Source organism: Diospyros lotus, chromosome 1, assembly GCF_014633365.1.
Source record: "Diospyros lotus cultivar Yz01 chromosome 1, ASM1463336v1, whole genome shotgun sequence".
Classification (NCBI taxonomy): domain Eukaryota; kingdom Viridiplantae; phylum Streptophyta; class Magnoliopsida; order Ericales; family Ebenaceae; genus Diospyros; species Diospyros lotus.
In genome coordinates, this window is record NC_068338.1 from 35,816,174 (window position 1) to 35,836,636 (window position 20,463).

At 36.4% G+C, this 20,463-nt stretch overlaps 3 protein-coding genes and 1 non-coding gene across 15 annotated transcripts; 1 reads left to right on the forward strand and 3 right to left on the reverse strand.

Annotated features, from left to right (window-relative positions):
* Positions 1-127: 127 nt before the first annotated feature.
* Positions 128-5,599, reverse strand: LOC127808911 (sm-like protein LSM4). Of its 3 annotated transcripts, none has more exons than XM_052347627.1 (8): positions 5,438-5,599; positions 5,163-5,214; positions 5,018-5,059; positions 4,557-4,655; positions 4,376-4,453; positions 1,505-1,544; positions 1,033-1,200; positions 128-471 (listed from the first exon to the last, which is right to left on the reverse strand). In XM_052347627.1, exons 2-8 carry the CDS (start codon positions 5,163-5,165, stop codon positions 452-454), a joined length of 450 nt encoding a protein of 149 aa, XP_052203587.1. In that variant the 5' UTR covers positions 5,166-5,214; positions 5,438-5,599; the 3' UTR covers positions 128-451. The 3 variants fall into 3 exon arrangements, with proteins under 3 accessions (XP_052203587.1, XP_052203598.1, XP_052203608.1); XM_052347638.1 differs by lacking the exon at positions 5,438-5,599 and adding an exon at positions 5,325-5,430; XM_052347648.1 differs by lacking the exon at positions 5,438-5,599 and adding an exon at positions 5,329-5,417.
* A 689-nt stretch (positions 5,600-6,288) lies between these two features.
* On the reverse strand, positions 6,289-13,796 carry LOC127788374 (DNA mismatch repair protein PMS1). 8 transcript variants are annotated; one of them, XM_052316607.1, is made up of 12 exons: positions 13,318-13,790; positions 12,685-13,008; positions 10,486-11,482; positions 10,142-10,212; positions 9,565-9,836; positions 9,359-9,491; positions 9,112-9,180; positions 8,851-8,924; positions 8,046-8,111; positions 7,789-7,892; positions 6,873-7,054; positions 6,289-6,661 (listed from the first exon to the last, which is right to left on the reverse strand). In XM_052316607.1, the coding sequence occupies exons 1-12, from the start codon at positions 13,552-13,554 to the stop codon at positions 6,536-6,538; spliced, it is 2,655 nt and encodes an 884-aa protein (XP_052172567.1). In that variant the 5' UTR covers positions 13,555-13,790; the 3' UTR covers positions 6,289-6,535. The 8 variants fall into 8 exon arrangements, 7 of the variants coding, with proteins under 7 accessions (XP_052172567.1, XP_052172527.1, XP_052172522.1 ...); XM_052316567.1 differs by having other exon boundaries at positions 6,289-6,635; positions 10,142-11,482; positions 13,318-13,792; XM_052316562.1 differs by having other exon boundaries at positions 10,142-11,482; positions 13,318-13,789.
* An 87-nt stretch (positions 13,797-13,883) lies between these two features.
* On the forward strand, positions 13,884-13,957 carry TRNAV-AAC (transfer RNA valine (anticodon AAC)). The gene has a single exon. It is a non-coding gene; the product is annotated as a tRNA-Val (tRNA).
* Positions 13,958-15,083: 1,126 nt separating this feature from the next.
* Positions 15,084-19,485, reverse strand: LOC127793583 (thiamine pyrophosphokinase 1). 3 transcript variants are annotated; one of them, XM_052324363.1, is made up of 6 exons: positions 19,181-19,485; positions 18,971-19,072; positions 17,326-17,398; positions 16,177-16,278; positions 15,664-15,913; positions 15,084-15,370 (listed from the first exon to the last, which is right to left on the reverse strand). In XM_052324363.1, exons 1-6 carry the CDS (start codon positions 19,306-19,308, stop codon positions 15,252-15,254), a joined length of 774 nt encoding a protein of 257 aa, XP_052180323.1. In that variant the 5' UTR covers positions 19,309-19,485; the 3' UTR covers positions 15,084-15,251. The 3 variants fall into 3 exon arrangements, with proteins under 3 accessions (XP_052180323.1, XP_052180321.1, XP_052180324.1); XM_052324361.1 differs by having other exon boundaries at positions 18,971-19,067; positions 19,176-19,485; XM_052324364.1 differs by having other exon boundaries at positions 19,176-19,345.
* Between the last annotated feature and the right edge of the window lie 978 nt (positions 19,486-20,463).

The following is a 20,463-nucleotide window of genomic DNA, read 5'->3' on the forward strand; positions in this document are numbered from 1 at the left end:
TAGTCTACATGAATAGAATTGGCCTGGAGGCATACAAAGCCAATATCAGCCTGACCAGCCATCATGATTGGGAATAGATTAGGAGTCAAAAGAACAATACCAACCATTATGGAGAGCCCGTGAACCATTCAAGGAAACAATAGGGGGGGTAATTGGATTTAGTTACTTGAAATTAAGAATGGCTTACAACCATAACAAGTACGGAAATAATATCCACGAAAAAAACTGAACCCAAAGAATATATATGGATCTCGAAACAGTACCACCTTCCATCCATGTCAATTTTTCAGACTTAAAAAGTTTAAACACGTCCTCGTCTCTTAAGTTGACAACATCCCAGAACCACAATGCAAACAACATAATCTGAGTCATGCTGAAGAGGGGAGCCAAATGCCTTTAAAAATAGCAAAACCCCTTCAGTTCGGTTTGTTCAGCAACCCAGCCTTTTATATCATCTGCCACGCCCTACCCCTGCCAACAGGTTAAGAATGGAATCCCATGGGCACAAGATTGTGAAATCAGAGCCAAGTATATCAAGCTGGAAGTGAAAAGCATAAGAGCAAACACAGCAGTTTTGAGTTTTGACAGCCTATGTCAAGTTATAGCCTCACCCCTTGACACTTGGTTGTGAAGAAACGTGGGCATTTTAGGTCCACTAATAGACACAATTTGACCTTTGCAAGCCAATAGCTCAAACTACCATGAGCATAGAAGAATAGAACAAGATCCATGCAAGAAAATGCAGTTTAGACTCATCTAATCTTTTTGTCAAGGACCAAAAGATGAGGACGCTTCTTTTATTACTGAGCCACCCTCCCCCCACCCCCCCTTGGACACATCCAAAATGAAATGTTGGATATGAATAATAACATATGTTGGATTTAGATCCAACCAGAAATGTTATCACAATCCAATTTGAGACATCATGGTTGCTTCACAAACTTACAAGGGTCACATCAAATGGATGCCATGAAATGCAAGTCTTGTAAAGAAAAAATTGTAACTGATACAAAAATGAAATAGAAAGTTCACCTTTGTTTCCACCAGTCTTCCCACCAGCTCCACCCCTGCCTCGCCCTCCACCTGCCCCTTTAGCACCCCCATCATCTAAGCCACGGCCAATGCCTTTTGCTGGCCGACCACTGGTGCCATCTTCTCGGCCTCTTCCTCTTCCACGCCCCACTCCAGGTGGCTTCCTATCTGAGATTCAACCAACAGACAATGGCAATTTGAGAAAATGATTTCACTTGATCTTAGAAACTTCCATACTGCCTGCTGACAGCATAAACTCATAATCATTCATATAAACCAGACAAAGAAAGCAGGGATGTGCTGATATGTATATGTACTAATTGATTAGTGCTAAACCAATGGGCACAAGACCATATATATGTAAATCAGGAAAGAAGGTAGAAGCCATTGTTCCTTGAAAGCTATGAATGTCTTCTCATTAAAGTGAATATCATGAAAGAATGTATTTATAGGAGAGTCAAAAGTCCAGTACCTGTACGGCTCTTAGTTTCTTCCTGAACTTTATCTATCACCTGGAAAACCAAAAGCATAATCAAACATTAGGTGAACATGCTGTTAGGGCATCTGAAACACAGCAATACAGCATTGACGAACACAAAGTTAGAAGGAACAGACCTAAAATATCCTTGATGAGAAACCAATTATAAAACTGTAACTAATAAGAGGGCCAAAATAACAAGGTTCTAAGATCTTATTCAAAAGAAAGTACCTGATATTATAAATTTCATATTTTTCCATAATTTGAGACAATAGAGTATCATACTGTATTTGCAGCAGCCACAGCCTAACAATACCAGCTAAAATGAACCTTTCCTCATGTCACTCCCAACTTTCAAGTCCAACTTTGACTGTTCCACTGGTATGAACTGCTTCAACAAATGGATTCTTATATAGGAGAAAGTAAAAGAACCTCCAAATGGCTTCTGGGCCATCTATCATTCTCTTGTTGGGTGAGGCTTTTGCAGGAAATAATATCATTCAAAAAGAAGGTTTCTTTGCCAAAGTAATCAATCAATATTTTTTCCCAGAAACTAAAGTGAATTACAGGTCAAATTTCTTTCTAGAAAAAAAACAGAATTATAAAGTCAGGACTCTTCTTTTCGACGGGAGAACCACCACTCACTGATGAGGAGTGAGTTTTCACAATCAGCTCATGTCCTAAATCAGTTCATTTTTACACTGCTATACTATGTTACTTCCAGACCTTGAAGCAGCAGCAGTTGCCTCAACACAACATAACTTTCATGCAGGAAATATATTTAGATTCAAATGCACACATACCACTAAAGCCTGTTCATTTTCTTCATGCACTAAGTTTAAATGCCTCATTCATCTATTGCAGTAAACAATGAAATGAGTTGCTTTTGCACAATTTTGTGTTCATTCATGTGCCCTTTGTTAGTCTTTAGAAACTTTAATAATAACAATTTCTACGTTTTTATCAAGCAGGTAGCCTAGAATACCAATGGCTTCCGCCAAAACAAGTTATATTGCTTGTATTTGTCACCTTCTCAATATCCAGTGGTATTAAAAAATTCCAGTTGTTATAATTTGCTAAAAATCCAACACACCTTACGGCCAAGCCAAACCTAAGCCACCTAGAGAAAGTATGATCTTTATATAGAGAACGGGAACGGGAATTTAATATGCCTCATCAAAATTATGATACAATTGGAATATATATGTGCATCTATGATGATTAGTGTCTAAATTATTTACAAAGGAATTTACAATTAAATGACAAATGAAATAATAGAATACAATCTATCTTTTTCATACCAATCATGCCAAATACACATTTCTCGGAACATTATGACCAACTTTATAAATTTTGTCCAATCACTCTATAGATTTTGAGGGCAAGTTTTAGTAACAGCAGTTGCTAATTTGTTACTAACAGTCATGGACTAAAGTTGTGGAAGCCTCTTCAAAGTAAGTGCAAAACCATCTACAAAAACAACCTTCTCCACACTCTATCAAAGTGGGAAGCCTCATGCACCAGGAACACATTTTTCCTCTCCTTAGATTTTAGTCATTATCTTTTTCCTCCCCATTATGCAAGGGTTGGAGGGTGGTCATCTTTTGCATGCAGCCATACCATTGTTTTGCAAAGAAGCTTTACCACAACTTGGAACCTTATGATGTTCCAGTCAAAAAGGTGCAACCTTATTGTCACTACCTAGTCAAAAAGACTATGGGATCTCCATATTTATAGTTTTGAATCAAAGGTATCAATTTTGGACTCTCTGTACAAATCTAAAACTCACCAGGGTATTAGCATTTTCTAGTGACACACAACCAGATTTTAACATTTCAGTCCCACAGGCTTTTTCTTAATTTGCCCCCTGCCAAATTAACGTCTAAATACTTAGGTAGATAACATTGCAGCTGTAAATTTGGCTTGACAAAACACATCAACAGAAAAGACTGAAGCCAAGCTAGCAACAATTCTCAAAAACCACATCAACCAATGGGAGAAGACATTGGAGAACTCATTGAACTACAATGTTTATTAACTCCCAATTTTTAAACAAGGATTTTAGAGTCTAATATGATTTTCCATGGAGAGAAGTTATAGAGTTACATTTACTTATTTTCTCAACCAAACTCAACTAAACCCTCCCTCCCTCCACAATGTCTTAATCAATCATGTGCAATGCTTATGCAATTTAGCTGGGAAGGCGTAAGTTATGGTAAATAAAGGTTGCTGAGTAGAAAAGCGAGTTTAAAGATAGTTTCTCCACTACAGTTAAACCTTATAGGGTAACTGAATTTTTAAATAAGAACTGTTTGATAATCTTAGGGAAACATCAAAATGACATTTTAAGCATCACAATATTCTGAGATTCTTAGATTAAAACCAAAGAATTCTGATTGGCTGGAATCCCATTACTTAATCCCAGTTATTGGTTTGGACCAAAAGACTATAACTTAAAAAATGGGGAAATAAAAGCACATAATCAAATAAAAATTGTGAAAGTTCTCCTGATCTGCTATGGACTAGAACACACAACCATAATGTTGCAGTTGTGTAAAAGCCTGTATGCCCTTGCAGATGTTTATCTAATCTCAAATGGATTAAGGTAAAAGCAGCTTCTTCAATTATTCTTAAACCCTTTGTTGACACTCATCTAGTCTCCAAAAAGGTCAAGGACAAAACCTACTTCTTCAATGATCCATAAAGAATATGTGATAGATTAACAAGAAATTAAATTTTCATGTGAAACAAAGTATCCGTATTATGTCATCAAAACAACTAAAATGATCTCACTAATGTAGAGAAAGAAACAGGCAAAAGGATGACAACACCATGATATTTGTAGTCAGAAGCTAATCAGCATACCTCATCAGGGACCCGAAGATACTTAATAGTATTCCCCCGAATGTAGCATTCGGGCATTCGCCAAAACCTATCTCCATCCTATTTAAGTGCATTCCAATGAGACCCGTTGTTAATTTAGCATTGGAAAGAAATCAATTCCAAGTGTATTATTAAATATAAATGCAATGAATGGGTAAAAGACCTTAGAGGTACAGATGACTTCACGGAGATGTATGTTCATCCAAGTATCACAGTTAACCAAATGCCCGTTATATGTCTCCCCATTTTTCAGTTCCACCAACTGCATCAGCAGACAAAAACCAGGAAGATAGATAAGTTTAGCTAAGGAAATAAACTGTAGGAGATCTACAAGAAAAATATTAGCCAACACCATATTTGTTTCTAAAGAACCACACAAATGTTTCCACATGTAGAGGAATATCTCCCTTGAGATCAACTGGCTAAGTTTAAGAAAATTTCCTGAGATCAATAGTGAAGGATACTGCTACAATAGACAAGTTTGAGCATGAACTTTATTGTTTTTTTTTTTTTTTGGGGGGGGGGGGGTCGTCTTCGTCTGGAAAGTAGTTTCCATGGAAACAGAAGATAAGCGCTTACAGTAACCTGAAAACTGAAATAACATAAAAGAAGCGAAGATCATACCATAGGATGGCCTTGCGCCGTCTTGAGTAGAGACAGTGGAAGCTGAGCACCAAAGAATTGAGTCAGGGAGGGAAAGAAAAATTGAAGGAAAGAACTAGCAAACACTTAATAAAAAGAAGAAAAAAATCACGTCAAAGTGAAATACCATTTTCGGATGGCAAAAAGCAAAACGTGACAGCTACGAAGGGAAGAAGAAGCTGCAATAATAGCGAAGTCAGCGGAAAAGAAAGAGAGAGCGAGGCAACCAGAAGCTACCACATCAAATAGGCATACAAAAAACTCAACAACCCCATTCACCTATACATACATACACAGGATATCGGACTGGGAAGCAGTGGAAAGCTGAGGAGTTAGTAGGACTAAATTCCTCGCAGAAATTGAACAGTAAAACCCTAAGATGGAGATAGAAGAGCGAATTACCAGATCGGGAGAGAAAGGCGAGACGCACACGGCGAGAAACTTGATCGAATTAGCGTTTTACAAAAAGGAAAGATCCAGCGGCCTTCAATGAAGTAATATATATATATATATATATATTTGTAATATAATCTCTCTCTCTCTCTCTCTCTCTCTCTCTCAATTGTGTTTGTTTCCGGTTTCGGACCTTTAGAAGAGCAAAAGAAAGCGGGCGTCGCGCGGCGTGACATAAAAATAAAATATATGATACAAATATTTTAATTTAGTTACAGAATTATTCAAGTTCAAAAACTAAAAGTCCATTCTATTTCAGAAAATATATATATTTTTTTTCATTTTTCATCTCTAATTTTTTTATGAAATGATTGAATCTAAAATTTTAAAGATATGTTTTCTAAAAATAAATAATATTATTTTTTAAAACATAAAATATTAAAATATATTTAATTGTAAGATTAAAAAATGTTTTCCAAAAGAAGCTGCCCCAAGTGTTTTTATCTTTTTATTATTTTCACTACATTTTAATTTCACCATATAAACCATTTCCCATATTTCTTCTTGTAAAATTATATTGATGCGATGACATGTGAACTCTTCTTAAATATTTATAATGTTTTCTCCAGTTTCTAGGGTACTTTTTGAAATTTATATGTACACACTTGTAGTATAATATCATGAATCAATATCTGTACCAAAAGAATTTGCCCGAAAATCAATGCAAATTGGAATTTCAGATTTTGTAGTTTATAGTAGCCACCAGCCACCAGCCACCAGCCAGAATATTGATGTCCGTCCGATGAGCCCATCACCTTCATTCATCTTTTGCAAATGATGGAACAACTTAAAAAGCTAAATAAGTAAAAAGTATCAACTAAATCTAAATGTGCTTTTGCTTTCATTGTAGTTCGCACTCCAAAATTACAATGGAAGATAGCTCCTACTTCCACTCCAAAATCAATGACTACATCAGGTCATACTCTCTTCATCTTCTTTATTTGTGTAATAAATTACAGAATTTATAAAGAAATAAGTTGAAGATGGTGGTGGGCACGGGAACAGGATAGGTTGGTAAATCAATCAACAGGCAAGGAAGGTCCAATATCAGAGAGTACTGTCATGTTCGTCTAACCATTTACCCACGTCAGTTAAGTCGACCAGGTGACGCATTGTTGGTCTGCCGTGTGGACAATTCCAGGGAGATCTGAGATTCGTCAGATGTTCAAGGATCTGAAACAATCAAACATAGCCCAATCCACGTACCATTAAAGCTATTATTTCACAAGATGAAACCACAAAAATCAGGCCTAGATGTTCTCTTTAGTCTCTTCTTATTTGCTGTCTTCGAATTCTAGTTTGTTTCTTCATTAATGGATGTTGACGCAGTAAATATGATAGCAGTAAGGCAGGATATAATTATATATGGTATATATGGGAATACCTTCTGCATCTCATTTCTTCCTAGTGGATCTCCAATCATAACGGATGATCTGCAGGCGCGAGAAGCTAGCATTGCACGAACTCTTGGTGGGCAAACTGAGTCAACAGTGTCCATTTTGTAACTACCCATCATTGAGCATTCCCCTTGGCTATCAGCAAGAATGGAAATAAGCTCCTTCACATCTGTTCAGGAATATGAAATTCACTGCATCATCCATCATGGCACTTCAGCAAGACGAGCTAGTTCAGGTGGATAAAAGAAGCACACAGTGCTATAAATGATGCAGAACACAATGCATTTATGTGATCAATAGATAATATCTTGGAGCACTAGTTTGCTCTTCCGTGTCTGTGTGTTATAGGTCAAAATCATAGCAGAGCTAAAAGGGTAACGAGGTTTAAAGATGAAAACTAAAGAAAAAAAAAAGCGGTTTAAAATTGGAGAAGCTCAACCTCTAGCTTATATGCCATAACAAGAGAAGGGAAAGACAACTGCTAGTACTAATGATAGAAGCTAAAGAGAAATATTACATCTCCACATCCATCAATTGCATGCAAAACAGACATGCCACCTGAAAGGTGCTCATGCAGCCAGGCTTCAAAAAGATTGCTGCTATAGCTGGGTGTGCACATCCTGTGGGAACAGTATCTTGGGTCTGAGATGACCCCCTATAACCAATTGCACTCGCTCAACCTCTGCCACGGAACATGAAATAAATGCCTCAACTCTTTGGCTAGTTCATCAGATCAGGCTAATGACTTCTAATATTAGCCAATCTGCTGAAAAAATGATTCTTCCATGCATGACTAAGCACATGCGTCACATGAAATCTCTCTCTCTCTCTCTCTCACACGCGCACACACAAGAAGTTAAAGTTTAGTTAGATAACATGCAACCTTGGCGAATAAAGGATTACCTGCCACTCCAAAAGTTATATTCTTACTGAAGGGAACAGCTTTCAATTTAAAACGGTGCCCAGGTGGAGCATGGAAATCTTCTTCCAAACTAAATCCATTTTTCCTGGCAGCCGAAAAGAGAAGGATGCAAACACCATAAGTACCTTATTGTGTGTGGAGATATTCTCTCCAGAAAGACAAGTAAAAATTTTACATAACAGAAAACAGTCCAAAAGTATGAAGCTAAATGTGGAACAGATTCATAAGGAATTTATACCTAATAATATCCATGTGCATGGACACAACTATTTCTTCTTCAGGAGATAATTCCAACTTTAGTGGCCTACATATGAATATTGTCAGAAAACATGAAATAAAAATTAATTTCTACAAGAGAATGCTTGGCATGAATGCCAGTTAAAACAAAAACAATCCACTGCAAGCGGATAACAATAAGAGATAGATTTACAAATAATTAATTGGTTATGTTAGATGAACTTTAAACATATCCTAATAGCGCTGGCCATGCATCTCATTCATGATCTTTACACTATTTTAATGGGTAGGGTATGTTTTAGCTTCATACCAAGGATGCTTCACATCAGTAGCTTATTTTCTTTCTTGGGGCAAATATGCCTCCAGCCAATGGCATGAATATATCTCAATCCTTGTCTCCAATATGATCACTGAATACAAACTTGATTAACCAGGAAACATTTCCCCATTTACCCTTTTCTTCGTTTGCCCTTCCTAGGTGATGTAATTTGCTTCTGCTATTTTTAGCCAAAAAAATATATTCAAAGTGCAAATTTTCTACTTCACAAACAGCTTCTAACTTATGTGGTCTTATTAAAATGAGATCCAAGTTTTAGAAATTGCACATTGACATGCAATGAAACAGCTTGATATTTTTAGCAAAATATAGTTCAGCTCTAACAAGCTACATGCAAGAAAAATGATCATCCTTCAATATTGACAACATCCAATCATTTAGACATCCACTAAGATGTTATACATATCCTCTCTTCTGACAGCACGAAGACATTAAGTAAGACTGCTTTAGTCAAGGTAATTAATTTTACCGAAGCAAAGGCTGTTGGTTCAAGATGGTTGTCTGTGCAATATGCTCATAATTGAACTTCTCGTCTGCAGCATGCTGAAAATCAAGAAAAAAAAACTACTGAGTTTCAATATTAAGTAATTGTGAATGCCAATGAATTTGAAATTTTGAACATAGGTGCAATGATTGCCAAATGGATCTCACAAATATAGCATCTGATGAGGAAGTATTGTGGCAGGAAAACACTAGTTTAAACATGTATCAGAAGCATGTAGAGAATTACCTGATCCACGATAAACAGGTCTTGATCTAGCTTGCCAATGATAAAACCAAGATTGAATTGACCAATTACCTAGAGAACAAAGGAAAAGAGAACAATTATAGCTTGCCAGTTGTCACCAAAATGAACTTATAAGGAGGAACAACAATAACAACTAACCTTTATCTAATCCTACATGGCAAGATTTTGACATGAGCTAATGCCATAATGCATCAATTTCAGCAACCAAATAAAGAATCATACAACCAACCTTCATTTTGCCAAAGTCTTCTTTTTTGAATAGTCTTTCCAGCTCATTAGTAGCTGCAGCCAAAGCCCTGGCCTTCCATTCTTCATTTACTGGTTGAGAAAGCTCTAGCGTTGCAGCAGTGAAGGACCTATTTCTGATTGTTAAGAGCTACATTAGTAAGAAAGAAGAAACACCTCAACTTTTTCCTAAGTTAATGTTTTAGAGACCTTTTGATCTTTGTTCTTTCACATGTATAATTGCAGGACCGCAATCTGGAGAGCCTCTTCTGCCACCTTGTCTTCAAGTCCTTAAAACTAAATTGCAACATAGAACATTTCTTTAAACCAGAAGAAGGCAATGGAGAATCTGAAGGTGAACCAGAAGACTGTATTATAGGAGCTGCATCCGAAAGATCTATCATATTCTCGAAACTTTCATTAGATGGAGCAGTTACTAGCACATCAGCAAAGGGTAAATCTTTCTTGTCGTTCTTAAATACCTGAAAATATAACAGTGCACTCAGAAGGAAACAATGAAATAAAGCATTTTAAGCAACAATTGAATAATGAAGGTGCATCTGCATTTACCAACACACAAATCTATCAGTAGATGCTTCTTTTGTACAATTACCAACAGATGAGTCAACCAGATAATACTTCTCCTAGTGATTACAACTATTTCAGCCAAAAGCAGGTTCAATAACATTTATACATCAAGTCAAAGGATTTTTTTAATTAACTCAATAAAACAGAACGTTTCTCCTTTACCAGTGTTTAGAAAAGGAGAAGTACTAAGATGGCATACCTTCTCAGGTTCTCCATTCTTTAGAAAAGAAAATTTACTAAGTGGAATGTCTGTGTCAATAGAGACTTCATCTGCTCCAAAACAAGAAGAACGCTGAGGTTTAGGCTCATTCATGCAATCTTCATCAGATCCATCAAGATTCTGACAGTTGACCATCGAATTTCTCAAAACTGAAGGATATGTTGTGGAATTGTCTTTCTTCGATTGACACAGAATAGGTCCATTTCTCAAGAGAGGCACCTCAGACAACATTGTGCTAATACTTTCACGTTTTCTCTTGTTTATGGTTACAAAGTTGGTGAGTGATGACTGTATGATATTTACCTGACTAGGTGAATGATTAGCTTTAACAGTTTCTTTCTCCACTCTCAAGTTGAACTGAGCCTGTTCATCACTTGTAGAACTATTCAGATGATCTGTAAGTTCTCCATCCTGGCACCGAGAAATTCTATCAGCGTTCTTGCTTCCATGATCTCTAATAAGTTCTCCATCCTGGCACCGAGAAATTCTATCAGCCTTCTTGCTTCCATGATCTCTAATAAGTTCTCCATCCTGGCACCGAGAAATTCTATCAGCCTTCTTGCTTCCATGATCTCTAATACTGAATTCTTCACCAACAGAACTTCCAGGATTTTTTGTTACTGTTGCACTAGTGGAGTCTTGAATGCCCTCTTTGGCCATTGCGACATGTATGTCACAATCTCCACATTGTCCATTGTTGCCTGATTCTTTCTCAAAATCATTGCCAACTGGAGACAGCTGCTTCAGTGATAATGGCGATCTTTCATGACCAGGATGTGCCTTAGACATATTGTCATCCTTAGTGGATTCTGTATATTTGTTAACAGAATAACTTACATGACTTGGTGAGTATAGCTTTTCTAAAGCATCCCTTAAAGAGTGTAAAATAGAACCTTCATCAGAAAAGAAAACTTTTCTTTTGTCAGGCGTTAAATTGACATCACAAGATGCAGTTGGAACAATAAAATTCATGATTGCAATGGGATATTGCCGGGAATTTGCACCTCTATATAATTCATTCACAAGCTTGCTGACTTTAGGCATATCCACTGGTCGACCATTGACAAAAAAGAATTGTCTATCACCCAAATTGCGTCCACTTCCATATCCAGACTTGGAAAGATAACCATCAATCTTGCAGCTGTCTGATATACATAAATTCACAGGTTCTAAACAGGAAAAAGTGCTCATGCCAAAAACTGTTATGATGTTATCTTTGAGGGAACCACTTCCCTGTGTTTTGAGTACTACAGATTTCATGTTCTTCCCAGTTGTATTTGTGCAAACTAGACGAACACCTTTTGCAATAAGAGCGTATGCCTGAAAATCAAAGAAGTTTGGATCATGTGGGAAGTGTTGATAATACTGACAAAAAGTGGTCACAAGGATTCTGCACTACTTGATGATGGACAATTCAAGTCAATTTGTACTCTGTTACCAGATTGAAATAAATAAAAACAAGAAGATAGCCTTACCAAGTCAAGCATCAGTAATCCCGAGTGAAGTAGAACATAATTTAATACACAGAAGTGCAATAAGAAAATAATCACCAATATAACTAAATATCTGACTGACGTTTCTCCAACCAAGTCCTAAATCATTCTGTTAATTGCCAAGTAGCCAACATAATCAGCTTTTCACTTTTCAATGTATGAGGAGCTCTCGACACAAGCATCAAGCTTAGAATTCTGTATGCACAAAATTCGTATGCAGACAATCACATTGCTTTAGAATCAGACAGTACTCAAACAAGAACATGGAACAATATGAAAAGCACAAGAAAACACCCAGTAATACAACTAAAATATCATTGGTACTCTAAATGGACCAACAATTGTGGCAAGAATCAAACACTTATTCCATAGCCATAGAATCTCCACTCAGAACTATTTTAGTCCTTTTGCCCTTAGAAAGAATTCTCAGATTCTGGAATGACTGCTTTCCCCAGCGCCCGAAGGGGGGGGGGGGGGGGGGAGGAGGGAATAGTTGAATGGCTTCAAGACATATTCTTATCTACAGTGAAGGCAAGCTGGGCCCAGAGCTTCTCCAGGCACTTTGACATATCTTTCTCATTACGCTCCCAAGACTCATTATCACATCAGACAATTGTCAATACCACTTTCAGGTTAGAAACAAGGTCTGCTTCCTAAAGCTCACTTCTATCACAATGTGTGAATGGCAACCTACTCTGCAGCTAGCATCATATTGCCCTCACCAACTCCTTTGTCATGATTGCCACAAGTGAATTACCATTCTGTGCTAACAATCCATCACGCTGGGATTTAACTATAAACTCAATACTAATGCCTCCAAACAAGTAAAGACTAGCCCCAGGACTTCCAACCCAATGAAATACTTCTCACACACCTTCTACACATGAACTGGGAAATATTATACCATCTGTTTGGACAACGTGTTGTTTGCATAACCAAAAACATGGTGGTTTACTCTCATAAAAATGGATAAATAATTAAAGATAATGAGACAAAATGTAATAAAAAGATATGGTAGTATTTACTCACATTCAATAAGGAAATAAGTTTTCCATATTCTTTGCGTATGTTGCGATGAAATTCTTTGCTCCTCACTGGCAAATTGCAGAACAACTTCTTAATCGTGACAGTGGTACCAATTTGACGTGCTGTTTTTCTTTCAGCAGTTAAGAGACCTGAATGGTCAAAAGTCAAGTGAGTGGCAACTGATTCATTTTTTGTTCTTGTTTCAACTGTCAAATTCCCTAAAGCGCATAGAGAACTCAGTGCCTCCCCTCTGAAGCCAAAAGTGGTCAATGATTGAAGATCGGGAAAATCTGCTAATTTGGAAGTGTGATGCTTGAGTGCAAGAACCTGCAAAAAATAATAAAACACGGTGAACGCCTAACAAAATGCTGACAGCATGTTTCTGAATTTGATCGATAAGAAAGAGCAAAAAAAGAACAATTTTCTAGGAAGCAACAACGGCACATTTTTCTACAACTGGAGAATCTTCAGTGAGAAACAATAAAATATTGAGAATCAATATGACTGACTACTCAGCAAATGCATCAAATATGCAATGAACCATAATTAGTGTGCTTTTTTTTTTTTTCTATACGCGCGCCACGCCACCATGTGAGATTGTAAATGGATTGCATTAGTATTCCAATGCTAAAGTACCTCGAAATTATTAGGCGAAATGCCACAACCATTATCAATGACCTGGAACAACTCTTCGCCGTACTCTTTCAAGGAAATCTCTATGCTGGTGGCGCCGGCGTCCAAGCTGTTCTCCACCAACTCCTTGACGGCGGAAGAGAGATCGAGTATCACTTGCCCTGCGCAAATTCTGTGAACTACGCCTTTGTTTATGGGCCGAATGGGGGAATCAACCGGTGTAGCCACTACGCCCGCCATGTAGGACTCACTGTGGACAAACTGTGTCGCCAATAATTCTCAGACTGCCACTATGGTTGTGAACAATTTCGTACTTCTCCACAGAAAATTTGCCCATAGGATGAACCCTAGGTACTGACAAACAAGGATTTTAGGAAGCCGAAGGCTTTCACTTTCAGCATGTCCAGCCTCTTGACAAATCGGTGTTTCGACAGATTCCGAACAACGTGTAGAGAAAGAGAGAGAGCCCTAGTTATACGGCCTTCAGCCTCTCCCGTCTGCCGCCAAAAAAGTTGGATGGAGGTGTTATTATGATTTGGAGATCTTTTATTGTACCGAGCTGGGCATGTGGTGTCGTGGTGTAGTTGGTTATCACGTCAGTCTAACACACTGAAGGTCTCCGGTTCGAGTCCGGGCGACGCCAAGGGGTACCAACTTTTTCCTTCTAGCTTTTTTGGGTGGTTTTCACTGTTCTTAATGTTTTCTTCCTTCCTTATAGATAGAAATTGCCCTAAGCTTCAAAAATACAAATACCGATACACACATGCACACACACACCCCCACTTTCTCCTTTTATAATAATAATAATAAATCAATATTTATCCTTTTTCAAAAGTAAAGTAAATAATATAATGTGGTAAAACAATTGTTAAATATTATGCTTTAGTCTATTTTCTCTCTCTGCTATAAAGGCAGAGGATAAATAAAATACCCAATATGCTAACAAGAATTAACAGACCCATAAACAATACAAAAATTAACAGAATTTTAGAACATCATAAATACCCTAATCTATTATCCTCCAACTCTAGTCTATTTTTTCCTCTCCTGGCTATTTAATTGGTCCCTTACATTCCCTAGTATATATGGGTATAATATGACTACATCCCAATCTCATTTTAACTTCACCCATTTTAGATTTTTTCTTCTTTTCGTGCAGTCCACAAGAAAAATAATAATAAAATATAAGTTAAAAAGATAATAATACTTTATCTAAAAAAAATCAAGATAATTTATTAACCATTCTTTGCAAGATAATAAAAAAATTACCTCGACCCCTTTCATTCACCATTTAAGAAGTCTAATTCTCATTACTTTTAGTCCAAGAAAATATATAATAATTGTCCTTTTATTCCTAAATTTGAAACAAATCTCAAGTATAAGGTGTCTTAATAACAGTAAAATTATTCTCATGAAGTCATGAATTCAAATTATAAATATGTATATATAATATATATTTTGGCAAAATGAAGATAAAAAGTAGTTACAAATTACAAAAACCAACATTTCTCCAACGGATGGTGGTCTCCTCATGCCCTTATTTAATCTACAAAATATCAATCTATAATTAGGAATTCAATTAGGCAAGTAGATGAAAAACTTAAAAGCAAGAGGAAGTCTAAAAGCAATAAATTATTCTCATTACACTACCATGAATAGAGGAATTAGATACTGTTAATTTCACATTGCAGCCATTAGCAGCTTGCCACGAAACCTAAATCATTAACGAATAGAGAGATGCTTAACATCACTGGAAGCGGCAGCAAGCAAGCAAGCAAGCAATGAGACTACTTAAATCAAATTCTGCTTTAATGTTAGACAACACTAGAAAAAAAAAAATTATTGGATAAAAAATATCATAAGAATATATGGGCACCCCCCCCCAAAGCTGCAGGTGTGTAGGGCTGGAGAATTTGTGAGAGAGTAACCATTGCTGCCTACGGTTTTTTTATCGATATCGTCCAAAGTAGATCTGAATCAGACTGCACTGTTATCTTCTCTGCTTTAACGATGTTCGACGTGCTTATCAGACCGCCAAATCTCATTTCTGTATCAGCTGCAACAGGAAGAATACAAAGTTGGAATGCTTCAGAGTTGAAATAGAACAAGAAATACCACAACGTTGGGTTTGGTATCATGCCATGCCAAAATTGCCCTCATATGGACAATGCCAGTTCAATGGCTGGGAAAGGGGCACTCTCCATTCCTACAAGTAAAACTAAAACCAACCAAAATGGTCCTCATATGAACATGCCAGTTCATTTCAGTGACTAGTAAAGGATCACTGCTCATTCCTATATAGCAAGTAAAACCAACCAATGTGCCCTTCTAGTGTAATTATATACTTACTGAGGTCCCATTGGAGACCGGTGGTTGTGGTGCTTCTAGATGGCCTTCCAATGGGGATAAGTCCACAATGTGGGCCCTCAACAGAGGACTGTATATAGATCTCGTGACGTAGAGACCCTTGAAGAAGTTGGATGAGGCAATCATCTGATAAGAGAATAATTCTTGTGGACGAGAAACGGCATAAAACATTGATGTTTCCAATCTCATGGTCAAATCTTCCTCCAAGTGCTCCAGCAGCAAGTATGCACAGCTGCAATTTAAACAGAAACAAAAACCCTAATTCAAGTAGTGACAGAAGAAAGAGTGCCATAAGTGCTAGCAGTGAAAAAGGCCAAGGGACTACTTGTATAATGGATTTTCACTAAAATTTTTACTTTCAATAGAAATTGTTTTGGAAATGGATTGGCTAGATGTTGCACTGAAATAACCAGCTAAGTATCTCATGAGAAGTCGTAGCTTTAACAAATAAGAGCAGATTCCAATAATAGCTTTGAAAAGATTGTGTTAACTCACATTGGACTTGTCCTGGTCTTGGGTATCATCACAAATAAATGCTACACATTTGTGGAGATCTGTGGTATCCTGATCATGAGATTCATCCACTACCTTGGTACCCTATGGTCAATAAAACAGGTACCTGAGACTTGTAGTTATAGAGAGCATTGCATATACACATAGTGAAGAGCAATGATCACAAATTTAAAAGAAAGGGAACCTTGCATTATAATATAAACCAGTTGACATCATATCCTAACAAACAAAAGTAAAACTATAATTAAGTTATAGTTTATCCTAAACTTTGCTTGTACTGTTGTTAAGATGATTGTGAAAACTCATACGAAAAGCCAGGATGACAGTTCATCTTCTCCAAATAAAATAAATATTCCATTTACCGTGGTTAATCAACACAAAGAAAGTGAGCAATAGACTGTGATGCAGAACCCTAAACCAGAACACAAAAGTAAACTCGTTTACTCAAATCAATATCATTAATCAGAAGCTACATTCAAGTACAATCTAAAAGACTATTTATAAACAACTAATAGACAAAAAAATCTACCTTAACTGGGATTCCTTAATCCAATCTAATTAGGATTCTACTTACTAAAGGAAACAAAAAGATATTAAAAGAAAATAGGAAACAAATCAAAAATAGGAAAGAAATAGAATAATAAAACAATACTAAAATTTACTAGTGTCCTACATCAGGCTGCCTCTTCTCAAAGGACATTCTCTGCTCCAGACAGACATTCAACAAAACAAAATATGAAAAAGCAGTGAGAAAACGTGAGGGCACTTATTTGCACAACCTTTACATTACTTTCCTTATCCCACCATGCCTTCCCCTACCACACCCCTCTCCCGATCAACAAAAATGTCATCATGAATTCGTGAGAGCAGAAAAAGAACCAACATGGATCATTATTTTAGATAAAAGAACAGGAAGGTCACTAATTGCAGAACTTTTCAATGGCTTTAAGGCATCATAATTTTTTGTTCAGTGCAACTGCATCAAATAAAGCTTCACTCCTCATTAAGAATTTCAATAAATAGATAAAATTTTATACAAAATTCATGCACATGCTGCTAGAGCAAGATCAAAGAAAAAAAAATCTGATAAAACTCCCAATCAGTTGTGTAAAAAGAATATGGCTAGTTTACCATATTTGTGTAGAAATGTAAGACTTCTGGCCTAATAGAATCCATGTCGCCCTTTATTACATCTGGTTTGTACCTGGCACAAATGCATTGATTGAGTAATATCCCAAAAGGATCCATTTGTAACAAGGATCCTGGGAACACACTACCAAACTAAGAAGGAAAATGCATACCAAGTTCAAAGAAACCTGATAATAATACACATCATTCAACATAATATACAACATATTAATAATTACAATCACAAGATAGTTTTTTACCTAGCAAAAAAAAAAATGCAATCACAAGATATACACATGTGAACAAAATATGGTTCCTTTAGCCAAAAAATAAGCAAATACTGCCTGTTTGGCCTCTGACAACAGAAAAGGGAAGACCATGAAATACTATCACAAGATATACACATGTGAACAAAATATGGTTCCTTTAGCCAAAAAATAAGCAAATACTACCTGTTTGGCCTCTGGCAAAAATTTCTCCGACCATACTCTTCCAATTGACTACGCCACTACAAACAGTGAAACTTTCATGCAAACTAAACTGCTCATTTAAACTCTACATTTTACAAACAGCCCCCCACCCCCAGAAGAGGGAGGGGGAGGGGGGGCACCCAACAACGTAAAAAGAACCTAAGGCCCTGTTCTTTTTACTGTTTTCAAGCCGTTTTCAGTTTTTAATTTTCCAAGACAATGAAAACATATTTATTGTCATATTTTTAAAAATATATTTTTGAAAATAAAAAAAAAATTATAAAAAAAAAACTCAAAACAACAAAAGTCATTTTGATTATTTTCATCACAAACATACTCAAAATTTTCAAAACATAGAAAACGCTACAGAAAAAAAAAAAAAAAAAAAACGGTTTTCTGCGATCTCAAAACAGACACTTAAAACACAAAATTAAAAATGAATTTAAAACTCAAAATTGAAAATTAAAACACGAAGAGGAGAACCCCTAACCTGCAAAGGGAACATGCAAAATTGCTGAATAGAAAGGTAAAAGGCTAATGCATTAATTCAGTGCAGAAGTGCCGTAGTTGCATAAAGGCACCAATTCAAACCATTCAAACAATATGCAAGTAACGCACCAAAAAATTGACAAAATAGTTCAAAAGATCAGGCATAAAAGACCAGACGAAGGGGGAAAAAGAGAGGTAAATTTCAACTGTTAGAAGCAGGTAAGAGTGCAAAAGTTTTTATCTTTATAGTTTGTACACTAATAATTGATTCAAAACCATGTCAAGAACATGTAAAACTAAAAATTCTAATCAAATCATAAATACTCCATTGGACGCCAAGATCATCAGAAGATTGAAAGAAAATAAGTAAAGGATCTCGCCTTTTTTTTCCCTTTTTTTTTTGGGGGGGGGGATGTACGACCCAATAGAATGCAATTCGTGCTCGCCTAAACCCTAAAAGTATACAGCTACCTACAAGTTTCCTTAATTTCCGGAATTCCATAAGCAATTAAAACTCAAAAGTCCACAAAGATCACCATTACTTCTTTTTCCTGTCCTGATTTCCCCTCTCCATTCCCCTCCACAGTCACAAGTCCAAAACCAGTAAGAATTGAAGAATCCGAACCTACTAGCCAATTTTCCAGGAAGAATCCAATTCAGCGTTCGAAACAGCAGAAGAAGAAAAGAACCTGTTTCGAACATCAACGGCGTCCTCGTGAGGCAAAAGCTGGGGGAGTTCGTCGTAGACGCGATTGGCTCCACCGTCGGCGCAAACACGAAGATGTGCTGCTCTACACCGACAACAGCAACAAGAACAACGAGACGGCGGCATCAGACAATAAAATCGCACGAACACGAAAAAATCGAATGAAGCAAGAGAGAAGAGGGACGTACCGTACTTCCAGAGCAAAGGAGTGAATCGGGGGAGGCGTTGGTTGAGCAAGACGAGGGCGTAGGTCCGGGGGTGTCCGTTGTCGGCGGGAATCGAGGGGAGGAGGAAGGTGGATGAATGAGTCGTTGCGGCCATCGGTAAGTTGAGGCTTCTGAAGGGTTGATAGGACGTGTCAATGGGATCTGATTGATGGAGGATCAGAATGTGAGAAAGAAGAAGAAGAAGAAGAAGAAGAAGGAAACTGGGACAAAGGTGACTGGAGCTCGCTGTTGAGTTTACTTTCCAACCCTCCACTAGCTAGCTATTGTGCGGTCTCTATGGCATCAAAAATATTAAATATGCAAAGTGGATTCGCGATGCCAGATATTAGGATTTCAAATTTGATTGGGAAATGGTACGAAAGAGTTATAAATTTTTGCATGAAATTAATTATCAACTTACTTTCACTCTTTTTAACTTTACAAAATTATTTGTGTAATTTTACCCTTCAAAATAACATTCTTTTTTAAATAAAAAGAATGTCCTGACCATCGTCATTAAAAATAAACAACAGTAACAGTCTTTTTCTCTTCTGTGATATAATTTTTTTTTTTATCTATAATTAAATGATGATTTGATCTAGTATGTAGACAACATAAGAGACATGCATTGCATCCTACCTACCTCAACATTTGAGCTCTTGAGATTCTTTTTTTTTTTTTCCTTCAAATAAAAAATAATAATTCTTAAAAATACAAGTTTTTTCCAAGAATGGAAAGTTAAAAACGAATTACTGTAATGAAAGAAATCTATGTGCATGATATTTTAATAAAAATATAATACCCCCGTCCCCTTACAAAACTCACGTGGAGCACATGTTGAAGGGGCGCCTATTAATTAATTAATTAATTAATTTGTAAACAAATGAAAATTCCAAAATAATGTTTGGCTGATAGTAAAACCTTCGTCCTACTCCCTTGGGCTCTATTTGAATTGAATGAAGGGAATGGAGATAAATACCAAAAACGAGAAAAGGTTAGAAGAGTTTTTTAAGTTTGTGTTTATTAATTAAGATATGAAACAAAAAATGTAAGCATTTTAAATGTTTATCCTTTTTAACATATTTATTAAATTTATCTAATGATATTTAAAAAAAAAAAAAGTCAAGTAATTTTTTATTTTAATTTTTTTAAATATGCTTATCTCTCTTCTATCTCAAGGTAAACATATTTTAGTCTTTATAAATAAATAAAAATAATATTTATATCTATTAGTACATTTTAAAAAATTTAATAAATAATTTCATAAAAA